The 25968-nt window shown below is 34.1% G+C and overlaps 1 protein-coding gene across 4 annotated transcripts in view; it reads left to right on the forward strand.

The window, feature by feature from the left end:
- The window catches only part of ANO5 (anoctamin 5), an 81216-nt gene that overhangs the window by 45467 nt on the left and 9781 nt on the right, over window positions 1–25968 (forward strand). For all 4 annotated transcript variants that reach the window (XM_039865705.1, XM_039865721.1, XM_039865710.1 and 1 more), the window contains 10 exons: window positions 1344–1459; window positions 10385–10519; window positions 10835–10940; window positions 11043–11103; window positions 13993–14144; window positions 15838–15912; window positions 17521–17743; window positions 19391–19560; window positions 20215–20312; window positions 25599–25729. In XM_039865705.1, coding sequence (XP_039721639.1) covers window positions 1344–1459; window positions 10385–10519; window positions 10835–10940; window positions 11043–11103; window positions 13993–14144; window positions 15838–15912; window positions 17521–17743; window positions 19391–19560; window positions 20215–20312; window positions 25599–25729 — 1267 coding nt within the window. The remainder of the gene's footprint in view (window positions 1–1343; window positions 1460–10384; window positions 10520–10834; window positions 10941–11042; window positions 11104–13992; window positions 14145–15837; window positions 15913–17520; window positions 17744–19390; window positions 19561–20214; window positions 20313–25598; window positions 25730–25968) is intronic.

Below are 25968 nucleotides of genomic sequence, written 5' to 3' on the forward strand. Positions count from 1 at the left end.
AATCATTCCTCCCAACCCATATTCTTTCCCCTTTCCTCATATTTTTCCTCCTGGCAAAAGAATTTCTAGGAGATTATGGATTCTAAATAATGCCATGGCCATTCGATAAAGTAGATCTATAGTGGGTTAATAAACGCTGCATTCTTTGTCAGCCTTTCTTCACAAAAGGGCTTGTTTCATTTTTTGAAGATGTTGAGGATTGTTTGTTTGTTTTTCTCTTCTTACTGGTACCAGGTTATAAAGCCAACCTAAAAAAAACAAATATCCTCAATCACCAGAAATTTTAATCCGTACATCTAGCCTTCCAGTAGAGCCTTTGTGCTTGCTAGAATCAGAGTTAGTGAGCAGTCGTTACAAATACCTATAATGTACTGTTAATTTTACTTTTTCTTTCTTTTTCTCTTGAATTCAAGTTTAGGGACTAGATTTTACCTTATGTACTTTAAAGAATCATTTTTTCCAGATAAACAAATATAGGCTGCTCTTTTTCTTTTCTTTGGTTTTTATTTTCATTTATTTTCTATTTTATTTCTCAAGGTTCAATAGGACTAACTACAGAAGAGGAAAACTGTTGGAATCTGGAGGATATAAAATCCTATACTTTGTCAAATAGAGATTTTCACATGTGCTTAATTTTAAATTGGGTATTTATTCAGTGTTGTCATCAGCAGTTCACTTGTCTAGGCAAATAGTTAAAAAGAATGTATTGAGCAGCTGTGTGTAGTCAGTGCTCTGCTAGGACATTAATAAAGCTACTTAGTACTTAATAGTGGGAAAAGAACTTATGCATGAAACAATGCTGAGGCTCTTAAGGGCCAAAGTTTATTGCATATATTTTAAGTTCGTTGGGAAATGGATATTTCAGTGAGGACAAGACAGATTCCCTGGAGGAGAGTCCTGTCATAGCGTTGCGACTTTAGATCGTTCACTTAACTTCGCTTGGGATTTAATTTTTCACTCTGTACAATAAAAGTGTTAGCCAGTTGCTAAAGTCCCAGCAAGTTATACAGTTATATGAATTCCCAAGCTGAATTTTATATTCAATTTGAGTAGAGAAGAAAGGACATTCCAGGTAAAAGGAACAACTTGAGGAAAGCCAAAGTCTCAAACTTTAACCTGCATTTTTAAATAACTGGGCGTGAATATTTAATAAATAAATCACTGTTATTATAGCTCATTATAGGTTTTAGTGCATAATTTCACATCAGTGGAATATGAAAATCTTAAGTCTAAAAGTAAAAGAACATTCGCCTCATTCACTAACCTCATAAAAGCAGTGTTGGTTTACTTCGCCCTTGTCTTTTTCTTTGTTATTCACATATATTCTTCTTGAATATCTGTAGGGCCAATATTGGAAGCCATCAGAACCTCCTAATCCTGTCAATGAAAGGTACACGCTTTGCCAGAATTGGGCTCGGTTTTCTTATTTTTACAAGGAGCAGCCTTTAGATTTAATTAGGTAAGTTTTACACAGGATTAAACCAAATAAAACAATGGCATCATATTCCATTCTTTTTACTACTCTTCTCACCCACTACACTTTACATATACCCAGTTTTATATCTACACTGTCATTTAGTCATTCATTTGTGCACAGAATGCTGTTGCCAGAATGTTCTCTCTTAACCACCCTGCAGAGATAGCTCGGTGGTTCAGAGTTTGGGCCTTGGTATTTAGGTAGGCTATGTTCAAATCCAAACTCTTCCTCTTAGAAGCTATCTAAATTTATTCAAAGTGCTTAGCGTCTATGAGACTCATCTGTAAAATGAGAATAACAAGAGTGCTTTCCTTATGGGGTTATTTGATAATTAAATGAGATATGTATATTTTTTAGCGTAGGGGCTAGCCTAGCACTTAGTGCTTCATACATAATATTTTTGTTTTCCTCAGTTCAGGAATTTAGAAGATAGCAGAAATGTTGTGTATGGGTATGTTTTATTGCGTTTGTGTGTGTGTATTGATCTCAGAGAGCTGGGAAGCCATTGGTTCTATAACCTTAATACTTTCTTTTTTTAAAAAATCTTTTGGCTCAGGCAGTTGTAAAACTTAGTGCCTGACCCTGTCTGATTTCTATGCTCTCAAGTAATTTCTTTAGACAGTTCTGTGAGCTAAGCAAGAAGACTATGGTTGCAGGTTCCTGCTTTGAACCATAACAATACTACATGCACACAGGATGATAGAAGACTCCTGCTATAATTTTGGTAAAGGAATAATTGGATTAGAACAGTTCACTTGGTGATTTATGCTTCCACTGTGATGCTTGCACGGCATTGCAGCATCTTTTTTAGGAGACTGATTTTGATTCATATATCTAAATCAACTGAAATGTTATCTCAACAGTTGTGTTTAAGGCAAATAAGAGGAAACATCTAGAATAAAAGGCAACTAGAGTATATAAACTGATGTTTTATGTAAATCGTTATATGAACTCTGTCAGATGAATCTTTTAATTGTTTTGAGTAATGGTCATTTAATTTTTTTTTACTTTAAAAAATTTTTTTAAGTAATTAATTTATTTTAATTAGTTTCAAGTATACAGTACATTGGTTAGACGTTTATATAGTTTATAAAACGATCCCCCTAATTGCTCCTTTTCTCCTCTGGTTTTCCACCTAGCCAATATATAGTGCTAACTACATTCCCTATGCCGTGCTCCCCATCCCTGTAACCATCTATCAACTACTGATTTGTACTTCTTTAACCCTTCACCCCAATATCCCAGCCCCCCAGCTGTCCTCCCCTGTTCATCACCAAATTGTCCACTATATTTGTGAGTCTGTTTTTGATTAAATTGTTCTTTTTGTTCCTTAGATTCTGCATATAAGTGAAATCATATGATATTTATCTTTCTGACTTATTTAAATTCTAAAAGTAGCACATTTATCAAAAAATTTTAACTAATAAAGTTTTAGTTAAAACTGTGCAAAGTTTTAAGTAAAATTCCACCTCTATTCCACTTCATAGAGGTAACTACTCTTGATTTGATAGTATCTATTCAGTCTCATTTTTATGTGCATGCATCATAAAGCACATAAACACATTTTCCCACCAGAGCAATGGTCTCTTTATTTACTTTTTTGCTTAGATTTTCTTTTTTTCATTAAATAATATGTTGTTGGTACCCATCCCTGTGAATACACACAGATCTAGCTCATGCTTTTTAACAAGAACACAGTGCAATGTTATAAATTTTGATAATTCGTTTATCTAACTTTCTATTAAAAAACATTAGGCTGTTCCAAAATGTTCACTGTAAGAACAAGGCTGCTAAGAATATCTGCAGACATTATGCCCTTGGTGAATATTTTCATAGTATATTTTCAAAGAAGCTAAGTTGTCAGAATGAAGGTTTATGTATTTTACATTGTTAAAAATATATTGAGAATATTTATTTAACTAACATTTTTAACTGTTTACGGGTGTTTCTGCTTTAAGTGTACCCCAAAGGTTTGTATTTATAACCCTAGATATACACAAACACATCTCAGGTCATTGCAGGTCTATCTGTAATACTTTGTTAGCATTTGCTAATTTTTTACAACAAAGTGGAAGCTCAGAAATTTCATGAGATGACAATGTTGAGCTTAAATTTAACAACTTTTTAAAGTTTTTTATCCTATGATTTAAGTAATTTTCCATTTATAGCAAGTTACACTGCTTTCCCATTTCAATAATGAGAAAAATTTTAATAAATTTAAATATTTAACAAAATTTAATGTAAAGCATTGATAACTAGGTATAAAGTTTTAAACTAGGTAACTGTAAAGGCAAAAAAGAAAACACTGTGTTATCACAAAGGTAGCGATTGTAGAAAATGGCTATTATTCCTAGGGTATCTTTTCATTGGTTACATAAGATAATACTCTTAGGAATAGACAATGAAGTATTTAGGGATAAAGGGTCATGATGTATTCAATTAACTTACTTTCAGATGGTTCAGAAAAAGATATTTATAGATACATATATAGTTGTAAAAGGAAATACATATGAAGAGAGTGCAAATGGAACAATATTTTTACAATAAAATAAAGGATATATGGATGTTATTTGAATTATTCTTGCAACTTTTCTATATATTTTAAATCGTTTACAAATAAGACCTTTAATAAAAGTAGAGTCCAGAAATAGATCCACATATTCATGGTCAATTGATTTCCAGCAGAGGTGTCTGTTTACTTATTTGGGGAAAGGATAGTCCTTTCCCATGCTAGAACAAATGGATATTCATATGACAAACATGTATCTTGATCCCGTCCTATATAAAAATTTATACTAACATTAAATGGATTAGAGAACTAAGTGTAAAGGGTAAAACTACAAATCTTCTAAAAGAATATGTTGGACAAAAATCAATGTGACCTCGAGTTAGGCATGGATTTTTCAGATAAGACATATAAAGCAAAATTTAAAGAATGGATACAATTGACTTCATTAAAATTAAAAATGTCTTCACTTCATTAAAATTAAAAATGTCTTCACACTGTTACAAAAATAAAAAGGCAGACCACAAACCAAAAAATATACTTGCAACACACATATCAATAAAGGACTCTTATCCAAAATATTTAAGGAATTCTTACAACTCAATAAGAAGACAGAATAACTAAAAATGGACAAAAGATTATCGCAAATACTTTACCAAAAAAATATACTTATTAAAGGCCAATACATTAAAAGACACACAACATCTTTATTCACTAGCTAAATATTAAAATGTCATTGAGAAACTACCACACACCCTCTAGAATAGCTAAAATCTAAAAGATTGACGAGTGCTAACAGGAATGCAACTTTGACTCTCAAACATTGCTGGTGGGAATACAAATGGTATAGCAACTTTACAAAACAACTTGACAGTTTCTTATAAAGTTAAATATGCCCTTTTTATATGACCCAACAATTCCACTTCTAAGTCCTTACCCAGGAAAAATGTAGCAAATGACCACTGAAACACCATTATTTGAATGTTCATAGTCGCTTAACTCAATATAATAATAGAAAACTGGAAACAACCAAAATGTTCATCAACTGGTGAATGAATAAATAAATTATCATGCATTCATACAATGGATTTTTCTCAAAAATAAAAAGAAATAAATTGCTAATACATGTAACATCAAGGAATGAATCTTAAAAGCATTATGCTAAAGAAAAAATGGCCACAAAAATCTAAGTCAAACTTATCATTTTTTTATTGCATTTGGATTTTTAGTTACAGAATGCCTTTTCATATGCACAAATTGTAGAGAAACTCACCCACATTTTTTTCTACTTGCATAGTTTTCATTTTTTATGTTTAGATGCTTTATCCACTTGGAGTTAATTCTTACATATTGTGTGAGAGATAGATCTAGTTTTATCTACTTGCTCCAACACCGTTTATTAAAAAGTTTAATTGTTGCCCCAGTGATTTGAGGTACCACCTTTATCATATACTAGATTTCTATATGCAGTTGTTTATTTCTGGATTTTCTGTTCTATTCTGTTGATCTAGCTAACTATTCATACACCGATACCAGGCTGTTTTAATTACTGTGACTTCACTGTAGTATGTTTTAATATCTAAATGGGCTAATGCCTAATCATAACTTTTATTTGCAGTGTTTTCTTGTACATTCTGCAGGTCTGTTTTTCCACATAAACTTTAGTATAAACTTGTCTAGCTCTCTACTAAAAAGATTGTTGGTATTTTTATGGGGATCACATTGAGTTTGTAAATTAATTAGGTAGGCTTCATATTTTGATGATATTGAGACTTTCTAATCAAAGAAAAGGTATGTATTTGTTCAAGCTTACTTTTAGGTAGAGTTTTCTTTGTGTAGGTTATGAAACTTTTTAGTTTAATGCTAAGTATTATTTTTTATTCTCTACCAATTCTTATGTCTCTAATCACTTTCTTTCATTCAGCTGCACTGGCTAATAATTCCAAAACAATGTTCAGTAATAGTGGAGATAGTGGGTATCCTTTCCTCATTCCTGATCTTAGTGGAAACGTCTCTAGTGTATCCTCATTAAGTAGGAATTTCTTTTGCCTTTGTACATTACTTTGTCATTTTGCCACGGGACTTTGAGAGTTTTGATTGCTTGTTTGTTTGTTTTGAAATCTGATTGTTTTAACACATTATGTCTTGGAGTAGATTTTTCTAAGTCAGTTTTTCCTGGTTCCTGGTGGATCCTTTCAATGTGTAGCTTCTATTTTTTCGTTTATTTTCTGAAAAGTTGTCTTGGTTTATATTTTTAAAATATTAGTTATTTTGCAGTGTTTCGATTATTTTCTTTGGACTCTAATTATTTGTATATTTTGTCTTTTTTGCCTGTCATATATCAAACAATTTCTCTGAGACCCTTTTTACTTCTCTATGTCATTTTTATTCTTTTGATAGGTTTTCTGTTTTTAGTTTCTATTATTAGATTTTCACTTAATTTTTCCATCATTCGCTTTTGGGTATCTTATAATTTCAGTATCAGTTCTGACATGATCTTATATGATTTCTTTTTTTCCTCTCTTTCTAGAATTCTTTCACCTCTTGTTTTATTTTTTTATTTTTTTCTGTTTACCTCCACTCTCTTCTTATTTTTATATTTCTGGTGTTTTCTTATAGTTGTAATTATTTATTTTGACAACATTTAGTTGTTTGTAGTGCTTTATCACAGTATTCATCATGTTCTTTGGGGAGAATTTTCATTAGCTGAAATTATTTGTTTCAGATTTCCAGTTTTTAGAAAATATAATTTTGTAAGGATATGGCCTGCTTTTTTCTCTTTGTGTTTAATTCACAAACAATTTCTAGATTAGAGTGCACGTTTATGTTAGTTCTTTCCTATTCCATGTGGTTTCTTTTATGGATGATGATACGTGGTTGTCACGTGCTATTTCTTTCATTTCTACAGGATCCTAACTGTACCTCTTATTTTCATCTTTCTCATATGGCCACATTTTTAAGGAGTACCACCCTTTATACGTAATTCTTACTCAGAAACAATGCTTCTTTGAGACTGTCACTTCCAGTTTTGCTCATTTTCAGATCCCTTCCTTTTAGCTTATACTGCGAATTAACCAAATCTCAACATTTGTTTCCAGGGGTGATTTTGTCGGTGTTTGTGTAATGTCTCCAGCCTGCTTTACACTTTTTTCCCTAGTATTTCCTAAGCATCTTCACTGCTCTCTGTACCTCAGGTTTGTGGTAACAGATGATGGGTGCTGTTAGAACTGGGCATATTTCATTACTTACAGATAATTGGTAGTGATGGTGTTCTCTGTCATGAGACTGAAGGTCTGTATCAGGTGTGGTTTTATTTCCTCTCCTTGTTGATTGTATGGTCTTTCGGAAAGGTTTTGTGGGAAAACTTGATACAAATAAAATATCCTAAGAAAGAGAGGAATTGTCCAAACATGCATAATTAGAATGTATACATTCTTTTTATGAGAATTTTTTAAACATCACTAGATATTAGGCAATAGGCTAGGGCTACAAAGGTAATTAGAACACAGTTTCCCAACGTGAATATATTTTCAGGAAGACACCCAAATGCATAATAATTACAGCAGAGTGATACTCATGAAAGAATAGAGCACAGAGGAAAAATACCTACCTCAGGGAAAGTTTCATAGCGCTAATTCTCAAGCTGTGTTTTGAGAGATAAGTACTAGGTAGCTAGGTAAAAAAGATAGGAATATCTCCAACAGGGAAGCAAGTATAGAGCACTGGGCTGTGCGTTTAGTTCTGCATGTAGGAGTAGTAGCAGGTGAGACCTAAATGTTTATCAGAAACAAAATTACGAGGGACAGTGCTGAGATGAAAGGACAAAACTTTTGAAGGAGGAAAAGGACACCATTTTCCTTCTTTAGAAACATCACTATTGGAAACAAGGAAGATACTTTAAAAGGATGTAAGACTGAAGTCAGGGAACTTAGGAGGCTATTAAAATTTTCCAGCAAAAGATATTAAAGATCATATCCAAGGTACTGGTAACAGGAAAGAGAGGATACTATAGATTAGAAAAAAGACTTTTGTGATAGAATTTATTGGACCTAGTGGGTGACTAGATATGGAGGATAAAAATAAATAAAGGCAGGATGACTTGGGGTACCTAGAAAGAGATTTAGAATATAGGATTCCAAATTCCTAGATTTCACATATTTCATGTTATCTTTATACAAACTTAAGTTTCATATTGAAATATTTGTAAAAGTTTTACTGCCTTTTGGGCACTGACCATTTTGTCATATTAGATTTTTTTTTTTTTCAGGAAAAACGATAACCCCAAAGTTGCCATCATTGATTTATCAGTCTTCAGTTTTATATGCCCTCTGATCCCAATTTTTCTTTTCAATTTAAGTGCTCCATGTAATTTTTTTATATAACCTATTGTGAAGGCTTAATACTTAGAAATAAAATTGATATACTAAGCTATATCATATGTAGCTCTTAAAATAAATATATTTTCAATTAATATAATGGTGCTGTTAAAATGCCAAGCTAAGCTAAGTTTCTCAGATGTCCATGAATTCACTGTAAAAATGAATCTCTTTAGACCAGATGTTTGAATTTGTTCATTTATTCCTCGAGTCTGTATCAGTTCAGTTTTATCATTTTTTTGATTATTTTCTGGGTCTCAGATTAAGTACTAAGTTCTGGGAATACAAAATTAGACCAATGCCTTCTTACAAAATCTCACAACCAATATTAAGGAATGTCTCCTACCTATCAGATGCTATATTAGATGATACAGGGCCACAGATGAGTTGAAAGCCTAGTAAGTAAAATGGACAGATTAAGAAATACCATAGGTGTAACCACAAGGTACAATTTTTGAAAAAAATACTCAAAAAAAGGGTTCTATTTACATTTGAGTCTTTATAGAGTGTCTCGTTTGATTAGATTTCTCTCATTTTCTTTGTTATGAATAATAAGAATTTAGGTTAACATCTCAATCTTAATTCAATAATATATACATTTTTATTATAATGCAAATCTAAAACATGCCTCTTGTTTTTTGCACTCCTAAGGGATGGTTTAGTTGTTAATTGGTTATTGTTAAGCCCCTCAAGTCCAAGTTTAGTAAAATAGTTTCTATAATTCTATATATAATAAAAGCTCATCTGAGAATTTCTGTTTTTGAAATCTATATAATACTAATTAAAGATCTGGAGTTCTTTAGGACTTTTTTTTTTTTTTAATTCTCAAGAAATAAGGTTCTTGCTATTTGAAAGGGGAAAAAAATGTAATTCTTTAAAAATAATGTTGAAATAGCTAGTTTCTTTATGAATTCCTAAAGAATTTTTAGATTGAATCTATAGCGATAATATTGTTTTACCTTCTTTAATTTTTAAAACATCAAATGGAAATAGACATGGTGAATAATAAATCTCACAAATCAAAATCTTTTTTCTTCTTTTTTAAAAATTTTGATGTTATATAGTATTATAGTGATTACTATGTTTTTCAGCAAAAAGGAGAAAAAGCAGTTCATCCTAAGTGTGAATGAACCTCAGGAAGTCGTTAATGGCAAATTAACAAAGGAATATGATTATAATTTAATTTCATGTTTATAGTGAAGAGCAGAACAAAGAAAAACAACAGTGTAAAAATATCACTTGAAAAGAATGGAAGGTGGTACAAGCAGTAAGATGCTAGTTTGGTTAGAAAAGATTAGAAATTTTGAAAAGTGTAGAGTGGGAGATTACATGAAATTAATATTGAATATGAGAAAAGTATTTTAAAATCTTCTCATTAGGAGATTAAGCTTATACCCTTCATGTTCAGAGTTGCCTTTTTGAAATTACAGTTTAACATTTTGTGCTGTCATTGATTTATATGTAGCATGCTATTAGTACCAAAAAGAGATCGGATCTATCTGCCTAGGAAACTATGGAAAGGCTTTACAGATTTGGTGAGCTGCGCTCTATATGAGTAAGGAAGAGGATTAAGCTGATTTAAAACAAACAAATGAACAAACATACAAATACGTGGTTTTCTGAAGAAGAGTACTATATTCCCTGGTTCCTTGAGGGTTTCCTTAAGGGGTGCTGGGTTTAAAAACAACAGTTTTACATCCCACATATGAGGAATAAATATCATGTAGTTTTCAACTTTTCCTGACTTATTCGCTTCACGTGATTATCTCAAGCTTCATTATGGACACAGAGGGCCTACTTAGTGTTATCTCTTTTAATCCTTACACCAATTCTGTGGATAAGCATCAACCTGCATTTTATGATGTGGAAACTAAAGCTTAGAGGTTTAGTACCTTTACCAAATTATATTGCTAGAAAGCAGTGGAGCCAAAATTAGCATACAGGCTTGTCTGAATACAAAACGAGGCTGTTTGTACTTGAATTATTCTTCCAACCTCTGACTCTTGTTTTTATTCTCTTTTATAGGAATTATTATGGGGAAAAAATTGGCATCTATTTTGTCTTCCTCGGATTTTACACAGAAATGCTATCCTTTGCAGCTGTAGTTGGCTTAGCTTGTTTTATTTATGGCTTATTATCAATGCATGGTAACTCAAGCAGGTAAGTGCAATTGAGTTGCCTAAATAGAGAAAACGTCTTGATCTTATACTAACTGAAACTGGTATTATTACTTCCCTGGCATTTGTTTCAGAATGTTTCTTTATGGCAGCAGATAATTGATATATCATAAAAAGCAGCTGCCCCTAACCTGGTGCTTTCTAAAAAAATCTGTATTTAATGATTAGTTCTAAAGATCCAGTTCCTCAAAGCATGACTTGACCTACTGCAGAAATTGCTTTGTTCCGATAAGAACAGCTTTGGACTTTCACCGAAACATGCATCACTTTAAAAATAACTTTGCTGTTCACTCTGCAGCACCGAAATCTGTGACCCTGATATTGGAGGTCAGATTATCATGTGCCCACTCTGTGATCAAGTGTGTGATTATTGGAGACTAAATAGTACATGTTTGGCTTCAAAGGTATGTATGTATTTGGGGATGTTGAGAAGACTTGTAATTTTCCTGCTTTTGCATTGTATTTGAAACTAATACTATTTGTGATGTTATTCTTGTTTCATACAGGTCTCCCATTTATTTGATAATGAGTCAACAGTGTTCTTTGCAATATTCATGGGAATTTGGGGTGAGTAGTCACATAAAAAACAACTTTCTCCATATTACGTGTTATATGGCTCATCTGTATAACATATACAGATAGTATACCTTACATACCAAAGGTGATTTTAGATCTTTGTGTCCTTGCTAGATTAGTACACCAGTAGAGCCCACTTCAATGTTCTTTAGTCCTTGGCCCAAGAAAGGCCCCCGTTAATCATCTGCTTATTTTTCTGAGAGACAGTATAGTTTTTGAAACTTCATATGTATTCAGCTCTTACTGTCTCTCAGCCCTATGGTTAAAAAATAGTCTGAATAAATAGATAATTCAGGAGAGAATATACATAATTATTTGGTGGCTAGAGGATATTGAGTCATGAATGCAAACTGGAGTAAGAATCAAAATAAATTATTGAGGGCTAATAAATCACTGTTTAAGTCTGAGTTCCCTGTGACTAATTCTCATTCTAGCTTCCAGTTTCATTTGATAAAAATCTTCCATATAAAGCGGAATTGCCCTTAATTTTGAAAATGTTATAGCATTTCATATTTTTCATTTCACATAGGAAGTAGAGGTGTTAAGAAGTTGTTCCTACCATCAATGAGGTAAATATTTTCTATAAAAGTAACTCAGCAAGCAGAGGCCTAAGGACTTCTAAAACATGTCCCAGAATTTAGGGGACTCTGGAAAAATTAGTCTTTTTTTCCTTTCTAATTAAAAAAAAAGTCTTTAACAAATACAAATATGTGCATTTAAAAACTGGGCAAAGGACAAAGTTAGCTTCATCCAGCCAAAAAGACAACAAAATTTCTTGGTGTATATGTGAAGCAGAGGGATTTATGGGTTTCTGTCACTTCTGCTTGTCCACTATGGTCTAAAGAGAGCAGCCCAGATTCAAAGAGAATGGAAGGTAGAGAAACCTTAGTAACAATTCTTCAGCAACCCCAAGTTTGGTAAGTTGGTGTATGAACATCTCCATCATGTGGCTGCCATATCCTGCCTAATCATTAATTGGAATCTGAAGTGAATGATAGGTACACAAATTAAAACAAGTGTAGTAGTTTTTGATTGCTTCCATTGAGAGAGATAGTATACCACACTAACTTTATATTTCATCATAAATAGAGGAGAAACCATATGCAAAAAACTCAGCAACACTACAAGTATTTTGAAGAGGTGCTATCATCAATTAGTTCTTTCAGAAAAGTTTGTTGTAGCAGTGAATTGATTTAGCTTTGGTTTTTGAGGATCTTAGCCAAATTCTGTGAAAACAGAACTGCAAGTATATTTGTTTTAGTACAAATACTAATCAACAAGTAAGCTGAAACAAAGGATCAGTTGGCAGAGTAAGTGTGAAGAAAACATTCCAGGTTAAAGGAATAGCACTAGTCCAAGAGATTGAGGCCTGAAAATAAAATAATGCATACTGTGCTTTGTACTGGAGGGTAAGAAATGCGTATTTCTTTTTAACTTATTGGCTTGTTTGTAATTAAAATATATACCCATCATAGTAAATTCAAGCAGTATATAGGAACAAAAGAAAATAATGTTAAAATCACCAGAAATAAAATTTATTATTTTGGCCAGAATTTTTCATAATTCTTTGCTCTGTGTATGGACATGTGTATTCATATAATTTTATGTAAATGGTACAATATTGTAGTTTTAAACCTACTTTTTTATTCAACAAACAGTAAATGATGGGACTCATTCTATAGCAGTGAATACGTGGATGTGTGTATTTATGACTAAATAGAATTGTTTTTTATGAATTCATCATACTTTATCTAACCAGTTCTCTATTGTTGGATATTTAGGTCACTTTCACTTTCCCCCCAGTTTTATTGAGATACAGTTGACATATAACACTTTATTAGTTTAAGGCATATGATATAATGAGTTTAGTTAATATCCATCACCTCAAAGCTACCATCTTCTCTTCTTGTGATGGAACATTTAAGATCCACTCTTAGTAACTTTCAAATATACAACACAGTAATTTTAACTATAGTCATTGTGCTATACATTATATCCCCAGAACTTATTAACCTTACAACTAGACATTTGTACATTTTGACCACTTTCACCCATTCCTCCCCACTCCCCCACCCCCATCAACCACCAATCTATACTCTGTTTCTATGAGTTTGTTGGTTTGTTTTTAGATTCCACATGTAATTGAGATCAAACATTATTTGTCTTTCTCTGTATGGCTTATCTCACTTAGCATAATACTCTCAAGGACCATTCATGTTGTCACAACCAGATGGCAGGATTTTCTTTTTTTTTATTGGCTGAATAATATTCCATTGCATATGTTTACCACATTTTCTTTATCTATTTATCCATTGCTGGACACCTAGGTTGTTTCCATGGTTTGACTATTGTAAGTAATGCTGCAATGAACATGGAACATATATTATATATATATATATATATATATATATATACTGAGAGACGGGGACAGAGACAGAGAGAGAATGAGAATGTGCTGTGGAATGACTCTTATGTTTTTCTTAAATTTCCCTAATGTATAATTGCTTGAATGATTTCCCTAGAAGACTGAATGATTTCAGTAAAGGACTGATTTTGCAAATCAGTGTTAGTAAAACGTTAAATTTAAATATTACTTCAAATTATTTTAATGAAGAGAGAGAGTAATGAACCTGAAATTTTTTTTACATGGACTGTTATCTAAGGAATTAACTAGAAATTTTATAGGAGTTATTTTAGTGTTACATATTATGCCAACATTAATAATTTTATAATTTTATCATCAAACATAATAGTGACAAAAGAATTATCATGCAACCAATTTGGTATTTAAAAGAAGAGGAAAAACTCAGTTATTTTCTCATTCACTTTATTTCTCCATCTCTTGATTATATTTGTTTCTGTACATTTATTTGCCTATAGTCACATTGTTTTTGGAGTTTTGGAAACAGCGACAAGCCAGACTGGAATATGAATGGGACCTGGTGGACTTTGAAGAGGAACAGCAGCAGCATCAGCTGAGACCTGAATTTGAAGCTATGTGTAAACACAGGAAAATGAATACAGTGACTAAGGTAGATTAGGAAACCAAAATGGGCAGCGTATCTCAGTGGACACACTGCTTTGGGTTACCTCTCAAATAATGATGTATTACACCTACTCCTCCCTGCCACTAGATTATTTCGAAGTAAATCCAAGGCATCATATCATGAAATCTATCATTTTAATACTAAGTGAAATAAAAGAAAAATAGAAAATAGTGTGTTATGTTGTGGGCTTTGTATATAAATACTTATACATGGAAAGGATACTAAGTTAATATGCAAAAATTATATTAGTATCGTATCAAGATAGTGGGCTTATGAGTGATTGTTTTATTAGACCAAATTTTATTCAGTGAGCCCATTTTAATTGATTATAATGGAAAGGTCATTGCACTGCTGTCTAGGGGTGGAAGTCTGTATTTTGGGATTCCTAACTGGCAAACCGGCTATATACTGTGACTGAGTAGTTTGACATCTTGGCCTCAGTTTTTTTTTTCATGTGAAAATGAAAGATACTTTGCCCTCAAACACCAGACTCTTGGCAGCATATTCTTAGAGTTCCTACCTTTCCATAATCTGTAATCACTGTGCTACTAGATGCTATCAAAGAGAGCCATTCATATTTTAAGAGATAAAAAGAAAGAGCCAGCCTATTGGCTTTGCCAAAAATTATTGACAGTAAAAATCAGACGTACTGAATGATTACCTTTGAAACTAGTTGAAAAACAATATGTGTTGATTCACTGTTAATTATCCACTTAGCTTTAATGGTTTTGAAATCAAGAGTTTTGTTTTTCTTTTTTTAATTACTTTCAGGGTTCTTCAGTGGTTAAATACAACGAAAACGCTCGCATTTGAGTCTATATTGGGAACACACACATACATGTATGGACATACACATGTGCGCACACCAATATGCGCACACCAATATGCACACACACACACACACACACACACGAACATTCACGTTGTATACACACATGCACATAATCACATGCACGCATCCTAGGTTTTGCTCGAGCTCTTGGACAGCTTCCTCTACCTGTTTCTACTCAGCCCTGAAAATATACAAGATGTAAAATCTTATATTTTAGATAGAATGGTATGATTTAGATTTCTGCCCATATCTATTTTTTATTGTATGGCAATATTCTTTTGGATAAAATCTAACTGCCTCTTTATGTAGCTAAGAATGTTAGCTGATGTAATTAACATCTCCCATTAATGACTTAAAAAGCATGAAAATGAAAAAAAATCTGGGACCCTGAACTGTGAAGAATAACACAATCTTATAAATATAAAGAAGGCATTCTATTTATTATCCTGCAGAGCAATTACAGAGCAATTCAATTCAATCAATTCAATTTAACTGAGCTAGAATGAAATTGTAACATTATTAAAGCATGTCTGCTTAAGCAGCTGCCTTCGTGCTTTGACTTTGTTTCCTGTCTACCAGGCCTTGAATACCACTCTAATACAACACACAGGAAATAGTGTGTGGTGTACTCATATCTCATACCATGTATAAAATGTGTCATCTAAGAGCCCTGAAGCTTTCTACTTGAAAGAGAAGGAACCATTGCTAGAATGTAGCTTTCCATGAGCTGTACTGGACCCTTTCGGGAGGTGGTTACTTTAACTGGGCTTTGTGACTGACTACTTCTTAGAGTCCCCACTTTGAGGACAGATTTTAAATTTTGCTGTGCTTTCTTCAAAATTACAGGAGATGGAACCTCACATGCCTCTACATCGTCGTATTCCATGGTACTTTGTATCAGGAGCCACGGTAACACTATGGGTAAGCATTCTTTAAAATCGTTACCATTGCTTTGACATGCAGTCATATTAGCATTATCTCAATAGTTGTATCTGAAATGGCTCTTGAATTCTTTCTTTTCCTTTTTCCTCCACAGTCTTTTTATCTTGAATAGAGCTCCTATATAAAATAAGCAGTAATTTACATGGATGTTCTACAATTAAACCTTGGAAAATAGCTGGGGGTTGGGGGTGGAGGAGCTTTGTCTTAGAGCCTGTCCCTCCCCTTCTCCCAACTATTAATTAGGTGATAACTTGAAACCACACCAGTTTAACAAACAATTCGATTGCAGATTATTTGGTTAGTTTTTTAAAATTATTAATTTATCTTTATCTTTACTTAAAATATATTTACAGAATGAAAAGAAAACCCCTCAAACTATTAAGGTTTATTCTCTCGCTGAGATAAACCAGAAAATGTTACTTCTACTTTAAGAATTTAAGTATCACACCCCATTGTGAGGGAGTCATGTTTTCTTCATGCCTTTTAGCTAATAGAGTCCTTGATCATAATCTATTTCCTGCCCCCTCACCTTTTCCAAATTTGTGCCCTCTTACGGTTGAACTTTAATTTTAGGAAAAGAGATAATGTTACCCTTTGAGAGTTTTTCATGTTGAAGTATGTAAGATTATCAATTGTGGACCATAGTTTAACCTCATCAATCCATAATGTCCCATAATTTATCTTTAAAATTTCTTGTTAAAAGTCCTGGTTTTCTATTTTAAATATGTGTTTTCTTAGATGATTAAACAATCACTGAGGAGAGAGGATAGAATAAAGCAAGTAATAATGAATTTGGGACACACCTTGAGAAATATTCTGGAGAGTGGTCCCAGAAAGATTATTCTTTTATTTCCAGTATTTATTCAATTTGATTCAGTTCCTCAACTTTCAGAATAAAATATTCCAGTTACTAATATAAAGCCATCCCTATACCTTTGTGTTTTTGCAATATGGGAAGTGTATAAAATTTCTAGCAAATCTGACAAATGTCTAAACTATCAGGCACATCAGACCACTAATGGCAACATTCTAAGAGGAAATGAACTACAATCTTTAGGTGTATTTTTCTTGGGAAAGTAAGTGATCTTCACACTACATGTTTAACTATAGTCTAGAGCAGAGGTTGGCAAACATTTTTTGTAAAGGGGCCAGATATATTTTAGGCTTTTTGGGCCACAAATAGTCTCTGGCACGTAACTGTCTTTGTTTTTCTTTACAACCTATAAAAACTCAAAAAAAAAAAAAAGAACATTCTTAATTCAAGGGCCATGCCAAAACCACAAGCAGGATTTGGCTTTCTGGCTAATTTTCTTAACTCTTGCTCTAGGATGGGCCTAGAGGATGGGCCATGAATACTTTTCTGTTTTAGGCTTACTCAGCTGCTACCATACGCCTTATTTTTAACCTTTTTAACTTATTGTTGTTCATTTCCTGCCATCTTTGGTGTGAGAGGCTGACTTGGTTTGCTTTCCATGTCAGAGCTGCTAAATGTAATATAATGAGATGCAGAGACTAATATATTTCAGATATGTATGCAGCATGGCGCCGCAGAGACCTGAATGACCAACCTGTGTTTTCCTTCCCCAGATGGCTCTTGTCGTTTCTTGTATGGTAGCTGTGATTATATACCGCCTGTCAGTCTTTGCTACATTTGCCAGCTTCATGGAAAGTGAAACATCCTTAAAGCATGTCAAAAGTATCCTCACTCCTCAGATAACCACAGCACTCACTGGATCATGCTTGAACTTTATTATCATCTTGTTCTTGAATTTTTTTTATGAAAAGCTGTCTGCCTGGATTACAAAAATGGGTAAGCCGACCAAATTATTAGTGTGACTCTGAAAAGGGGTTCCTACCAATGCTCTCCATCCATTTTGGATCATCCCCCAGAGAGTTAATTTTTTAAAAACACATTTTAAGGCAGTTTTGCTCTATAGGTAGACCCATAGCCTGGTACTTCAGCATCCCATAATAGCTACATTCAGGCCATTATGGTGGAAGCAGGAAGTACTAAAAAGAAGAATTAAAACACTATAGATCTTTTTGAGTATTCTCATCTGCCTTGATGGTGTTAGTTGAATTCTAAGTAAACTCTTCACTTTTCACAGGACACAGATACTTTTTATTTCCTGTGTATGGTTTTCACCAAGTACTTAGTTTTGAAAACTATCATGAGAAAAATAGAACAATCAGCTTCTCCCGAATAAAGATAACATTTAGCCCTTCTCTTTTCAATTGCCATGTCTTAGAACCTGGATTATTTTCTTTTTAAAATATTAAAATTTCTCCTAAAGCCACAAGGGAAGGTGAAGGGGCAGATTCAATCGGGGAGAGTAGCACACAGCACAGTTGGGAATAGATCAGAGACTACCCAAGGCCTCAGCTTCTCCTCTGAGTGCTCCGTCCAGGAGCTCCCCCTCTGCCATCATGCAGTGACAGCATGCCCAGCGGAACCAGAAAGAACACATTTTCATGCAGCACTGGAGGAAGCACTGGGAGGCAGCTCTCACCAAATTTTATCCTTCAGTTTTGAGTTCTTTTCTCTTAATTTTACTTCTTTTTCTTTCTGCAAGCAACAGCAAAGAAAAAAAAATTATAGCGGATAACACCTAAAAATGAAGTACTTAAAAAAATCGCAGCTTTCTTCAATGAGAAAAGTCACTTGTGTTCACTTAGGAGATTGTGTAGGAATGCAACTAAATTTCACTAAAATGGAGGTGTTATCTGTGTCTTTAGAAGAATATGTTATTATTTAGTATTGCTGAAAATGTCATGGATTTGGTTGGATCCACTCATGCTATTGGGAGATCAGCAGCTCAGATAAACATACTTCTTTACCTTTGTATGCCTCATGATGCTTTATTGTAGTGTGAAGAAAATCTAATATTTTCTTATCTTTGGAATTCATTAAATGATAGATCACGATAAGGAGAGGGAAAATGTGTGGTATTACTGCCACCATTTGCATGATATCGTTTTCAAAATTTACATAGTTATTTAATTTATGAGGGAAAAACACAATTTGGTTTGGAAATCATCCTCTGCCCTTGATATAAGTTTACTTTGTTAAAACTGGATTGAAAACAGATGCGAGAAAGCAGAGAGAGATTTCTAATGCATTTACGGGATATCATATAGTATATGGAAATTTGAAAAAGGCTCTTAAGTCTAATATGGGGTTGAATTCCATATTCTGACTATGTGACTCCAGGCAAGTATTTCACCCCTCTAAATGTAATAATAACTGCTTCCCAGGCTTCTCCAGTGATGAGATTAATACAAAGTCTCCAGTAGAAAGCCTGGAGTTAATATTAGGGTCTGTCATGACCAGATAGGCAAGCATTTCAACAGGCTCTCAGAATAATATGACTATATATTTACTTGTCCCAGAGATTACAAAATTTAAGGAGAAACAAGAAGGTGCATTATTAAACCTTGGTGTTTTTTTACTTACCAGAAATTCCTCGAACTTACCAGGAGTATGAAAGCAGCCTGACCTTGAAAATGTTCCTGTTTCAGTTTGTGAATTTTTACTCATCCTGCTTCTACGTAGCTTTCTTTAAAGGAAAATTTGTGGGCTATCCTGGAAAATACACATATTTATTGAATGTTTGGAGAAGTGAAGAGGTAAGATTCTCTTGAGAGGCGAGATTTGTGGTTTCAGTAACTCAGAGTTAACTAAATACTATTTTATGTCCAGCACTAACTCAGATATTTTCAAGTTGCAAGAGAAGTCTGACAGTGACTCTGTCCACAGAGAATATTGGTTTTAAAATCCATGTCATCTGATAGCTCTTCCAGTTCTTTTTGGGCAAGAAGCTATATTATGCTTATTGTATGGTAGTAAAATGTGAGCTGTGAAATGTGATAAGTAAGTTCTATATTCTAGAAGGCTTCCTGAGAAGGATGAATAATAGAAAAGGGGTCCACCATGGGTAATAGTTAGACCAGATCAGTGGTTTCCAAACCTGACTGTATTCAAATCACATGGAAAAAATAACAACTTCCAGCCCTAACCCAGACATATGGAAGCATAATTTTCTAAGAGTGAGATCCAGAAATCTCTTATTAACACATTCCAAACATGAACCTAATGCAGCTAGCTAGCCTGGCACTGGTCTATGATCACGCTTGGAACAATTGAGATAAATATCCCTTTATATCCTTTAATAGCCATTCCAACCCAAATCTTCAGATTCTGATCTGAATTGGGATTTCTTTTGTTGCAAAAGTTTCATTGCTCATCTTTCACTTCTTTCTGCTCTTGCGGCTTCTGACTAGTGTGACCCTGGAGGCTGTCTCATAGAACTGACGACCCAGCTGACCATCATCATGACTGGGAAGCAGATCTTCGGAAATGTGAAAGAAGCCATTTATCCGTACGTATGACTTAAAAGTTTTTGCTTGATTTAAGTAACCATGAGAGATTCTCTCTGTAATTAGATGGAATTCTTTGGTTATCATTGTGCCTTTGTTAGCAAATGTTTAAGTCGACAAAATAATTTACTTTTAATCAACAGTCAAGAATTCATTAAGGTACTACAGGTTTTTAAATATGCATCTTCATAGCTTGAGTCAAGTTGAGGGAAAGGTAATCATTCCCCTCTCCTGGGAAGATTCCACTGAGAAATGTAAATGTTATATCCTCTGTAGATTTTCTACATGTTGCATATTATTTCTCAAGATAACAAAAAATTGAACTCTGTGAAAGTACTCATTTTTCATGGACACTTCTAGGCACAAAAATTGGTCATGAATGAAATGCTGGTTCATGATATCTGTTGATATCTGTTCTAAAAGCATAGAAATAATTAATACATTAATTGATATCTGTTCTAAAAGCATAGAAATAATTAATACATTAGAAAAAGAGAAAACCAAAATGACAGTTGATCTCAAATGTAAGATGAAAATCCCCATGGACAAAAAGAGAAAGTATCATAAGCCTATAATCTTGTAAGGCTCCTACTTAGAAAACGACAGTTTCAGAGTTTCACGCCCGCCATATAAAGTGGGCTAAAAGTGCTTTATTTAAGACAAGTGATTGGCCAGTTTAACTGTATTTGAAGCCAAGGACTGTATTATTTTCCCTTATTCATAAATGAGGTTGAAAACACTTTCCCTTTCATTCCTACCTCTCCCCCCACCACCCTCCTGCCCACAATTTCATAGTATTCCGCAGTATTTCATGTGCTGGCAAAGAACATAGACTTACCCTTTCAGAGAGTATTTGATATCCCTATATTGCTTCAGAGGAATAACTTCAAACTGATATTTTAAGTCCTAGCTCTAGATTGAGAATCTGGATGGCAGAGTGGAGGTAACCTCTAAACCAAAAACAAGAGGGAGAATAAATATGCACAGAGAGGAAAAGAGACAAACAAGGAAGTAAAAGAAAAAAGAAATGAGTAAAATTAAGCCTACAAACCAAAATTTCAAAACTTATGACGAGATTTAATACTGCCAAAGCTGCAAACGAAAACAGGTTTTAGAAAATGAACTTACTCTAGCTAGAAGATTCTAGCAAAGCCTAAAAACATAAAAGGAGATGATTCTGTCATTAAAAATGACCAGGAAATAATTTAAATAAAAACATGTAAATGAAACAAGAACAAATGAATATGGGAAAGAATCGATCATACATAAATGAGAAATGGCACTTTAAATAAAGAATACAATAGATGGATCAAGTACAGACTGGACATAACTGAAGAATGAATTTGTGAATTATAAAACAGTACTGAGATATTCCCACATTGTACAATGCAACAGAGCAACAATGGGATTTAAAAAATTAGTGGCAGGAGGCTATATTAATAGGCTTTCACATTAATTCACTGGTAGTTCCAGAAAAAGAAAACTGAGTAAATGGTGGGAAAAAAAATTCTTTGAATAGGTAATTACTGAAAATCTTCCAAAAACAAAGAAAAACATGAGTTCCAGATGTGAAAATGAATTCTGAGTATGAAGCAAGATAAATAAATTCACACCGAGATGCATTGTGAAGCAACAGATCATAGATAAATGGATAATCTTAAAATCTTTCCAAAGAAAAAGAAATGTCATCTATACTGTCAACAGATTTCTCACTAATAACATTAGATACAAAAGACAGTATTTTGAAGATTGTGAGTGAGAATAATTGTTCACCTTAGATTTCTAGAACCAGTTTAACTATTGTATAAAGTGCAGGTGAAATTAAGGCATTTTAAACAAAAAAAGAACTAGGAGTTTACATTCATAGACTTGACCTTCATTGGAAGAATAATGAAAGATGTACTTGAGTAAGAAGAGAACAAAAAATGAGGTGTGGGATGCAAGAAACATTGGTCAGTACAGAAATCATTAGCTCCAGAAAAATAAAATACGTTGGTATAAATCTAAAAAATATATGGGACTTGTATACTGAAAACTACAAGTTCTGATGAAAAAGATATTTTATCTATATAAATGAAGAGAAACATGTTCATGATTGGAAGACGCAACATAGTAAAGATGCCAGTTATCTGCCAAATTGATTAAATAGATTTGTTATTCCAATAAAAATAGCAAGATTTTGTAGATACACAATTTATATAGCAGGTTATACAATTTATATAGACGGGAACTAGAATAGCCAAAACAATTTTCATAAAGAAGAATAAACATGGAGAAATTACACTACTCGATTTTAAAACGTACTATAAAACTATATTAAGACAGTGGGATTGATGAAGGGAGAAACGTATAGAGAGATCAGTGGAACAAAGTAGAGATTGCAGAAATAAATCTATAAAAATATGGCCATTTTATTTTTGATAGAAAAAAACAATTCATTGAAGAAAGAACAGTCTTTTCAACAACTGGTGCTAGAACAATTGGATGTCTATATGCAAAATAATGAAACTCAATGTAAATCTTATACGTCATTCAAAAATAGTTCAAAACAAATCATGATGAGAAACAATTTTTAAGAATGTATGGAAGTGATTATTATAAAATTCAAGATAATGGTTACTATGTGGGGATGGAAGACTTTGTTATTGGAATAGGGCAAATGGAAACCCTTCTCTTTCTTGAACTGGCTGGTCTCCTTTACATTTTGACTCCAGTTCCATATGTCCATCTCTTTGATATTATCTCAAAATTCTCAGGCGTTCTGTTTTCTTTTCAACATTATTATATCTCTTTGTGTTTCAGTTTGGATATAAGCAGTATACAAGTGTTCTTTTTAATACACATTGGCTACAGTACTTATATTATCTTATTGTTAATTTTTACCAATTTGGAAGGTATAAATGGTATCTCATTTTGGTCTTATTTTGCATTTTCCTGATGAATAACATGAATGAGCATTTTTTGGCTATATGTGTTCCCTCTTCAATGAAATGCTTGTTTGTGTTAATTAACCATTTTTCTACTTGTCTTATCTTTTTCTAATTGATTTGTAGGAATATTTTGTAACGTCTGGTCATCATGTTTTTGTTTGTTTGGTTGGTTACATGTTTTGCAAATATTTTATCCCAAAATAACTTTTGTCTTTTTATTCTGTAATAGCCTTTAAATCACAGTTTCTCAACTTCAGCACTATTGGCATTTTGAGCCAGATAATTCTTCTGTGTGAGGGTCTATCCTTTGCACTGTAGGGTATTTAGCAATATCCTTGGTCTCTACCCACTAGATGCCACTAGCCCACCTTCTCCCCAGCGTGACAGTCAAAAATGTTTCTAGATACTGGGCTAAATCACTCCCAGTTGGGAACCACTAATGTAGATGGACAATATAGTTTTACTATATTAGAATTTATTAATATTTTCTTTATGGGTTCACATTTTTTGTCTTATTTAACAAATCCTTCCTTACCCCAAGATCAAAAAGATATTCTCATATACTTACTTTTTATTTTTTGAAACATTTTAACATTATCTTTCTCTATTAAATTAGTTCTGTTATTTTATTTGGGATATGTTTCTTTGTCTCCTTATGTTGGCTGCCTCCCTGTATTTCTTTCTGTATATTAGGTAGAGCTACTATGTCTCCCTGGCTTGGTAGAATGGCCTTATATAGTAGATGTCCTGTGGGGCCCAGTAGCACAGTCTTTCTGGTTATTTGAGTCGGGTGCTCCAGGTGTGTCACTCGTGTGCGTTGTGTGTGCCTTCCTATAGTAGTTGAGTCTTGATTGCTATTGGCAAATCAATGGGAGGGATTGAGCCTCAGGCTGATTGGTCTTGAGGACTGGCATTGACTAGTGGAGGAGATGCTGTTCAGGGGCTGACCCTGTGGAGCAGGGTTCACTTTAGCAGAGCTGCATTGCCTGCTAAGTTTGCTCTTTGGGTGTGTTGTTTGTGGAAGTGGTCGGGTGGTGCTCTGGTGTGGTCTGTAGCTGGCCACTGGGTGTTATTTTGGGGCCTTTTGGGAGTGGCTCTCTTGCAGTTCAAGATTAGTCTGTATCCTGCCTGGGACCACTTGCTATGAGCAACAAAGTGATCTTCAGATGGTTGCCACTTGTGCTGGGCTTGGAGGTGCCTGGGAGATGCTAAGCTACAAACTGAGTCTGACTGCTGCTCGTGCCAGGTGTGGGGCTGTTTAGAAAGAGGTACAGGGCTCACTGAGGCCGGATGCTGCTTGTTTGGGGTTTGTGAATTTTTGAGAGATTTTCGGAGAAAGTCCACAGCATAAGCCAAGACAGGCTGTTTGTATGGAAAAGCCGCTGGAAGCAGTTTGGGGTAATCCCACAAGTTGAGTGGGGTAGGGTCTCAGGGTATCACCGAGGGGAAAAGGGGAGACGAACGGTGTTAGCCATGTTGATGGAGACTCAGATATGGTGTCTGCTGGCATATGTAGTCTAGGTTGGGGGAAGTCTCAGCAAAGAAGCAATGGTTTCTGCCAGCACTTCTGTCCAGGAGAAAGCTGCCCCTCCAGCCCTTGCCCTGACACCAGACAATTCACTTCCTCCCCTTATGTCCTTGGCACTTTTCAAGCTGCTGCCCCAGCTCTGGAGCTCAAAACCAGTGAGTCTGTCAGCACAAGTACATTGCTAGGCCTTTTAAGAGGAACACCTGGGACTCTAGCAGCCCTCCGTCTTGCTCAGCCACAATCTCCACTGATTTTCACAAGCAGAGGTTATGGGGATTTCTCTTACTTGCACTAGAACCCTGAACTTGGGAGCCTGATGTGGCACTGGGACTCCTTTCTCCTCGGAGAAGACCTCTAAATCTGAGATATTCCTCCTGATTATTAACCACCATACATGGATATGAGACCAGCCCAGTCCACTTCTCCACCCTCCTACCAGTCTTGACATGGCTTCTGTATATCCTTAGGACTTCTGTTCAGCTAGACTTTAGGCACTTCTCAATGATGATTGTTCTATAGTTTAGTTGTAATTTTGAAGTGATCTGGGAAGAAGTGAGCACAGCGTTTACCTACTCCTCCATCTTGTCCAGAAGCCACAGAGTTGTGGTATTTTCTTAATCACCCCATAAACAACTTTTGACCTCAGCATGTGTTGTGAAAATAACATTAGATTTTAATTTGGACTTTAGCTGTAGCTATGTCTCTACTTACTCTGTGATCTTAAGTTACTTAACCCCTCTTGCAGCCGGCTTCTAGATCTAACACTCTGCTTCTGTGACCCCACCTTTTTTAACGCTCTTTCATGTACTTAATTTTATCACTTCCAACAGCTTGGTTCTGAATTGGTGGAGACGCCGAAAAGCTCGGACCAATTCTGAAAAGTTATATAGTCGATGGGAACAGGATCATGACCTTGAAACTTTTGGATCTCTTGGGCTATTCTATGAATACTTAGAAACAGGTAATTTTCAATCACTTGTCTTGAATGATAAAGTCAGACTGAGTAAAATAAGTGTTTTTTTCAGCTCTTAGTATTTCTTCCTTACTTGCACATAGTAGGTATTCAATAAATCATTGGATGGTGAGTGAGAGATAGAGGGAAGGATATAGAAAAGATTAGTTCAATATTTACATCATCCACCAAATAGACTACAGAATGAAGTTTATTTTCAAAACACCAGTCTTAGAGATATTTTTCCT

Source organism: Pteropus medius, unplaced genomic scaffold (assembly GCF_902729225.1).
Source record: "Pteropus medius unplaced genomic scaffold, Ma_sr-lr_union100, whole genome shotgun sequence".
NCBI lineage: Eukaryota > Metazoa > Chordata > Mammalia > Chiroptera > Pteropodidae > Pteropus > Pteropus medius.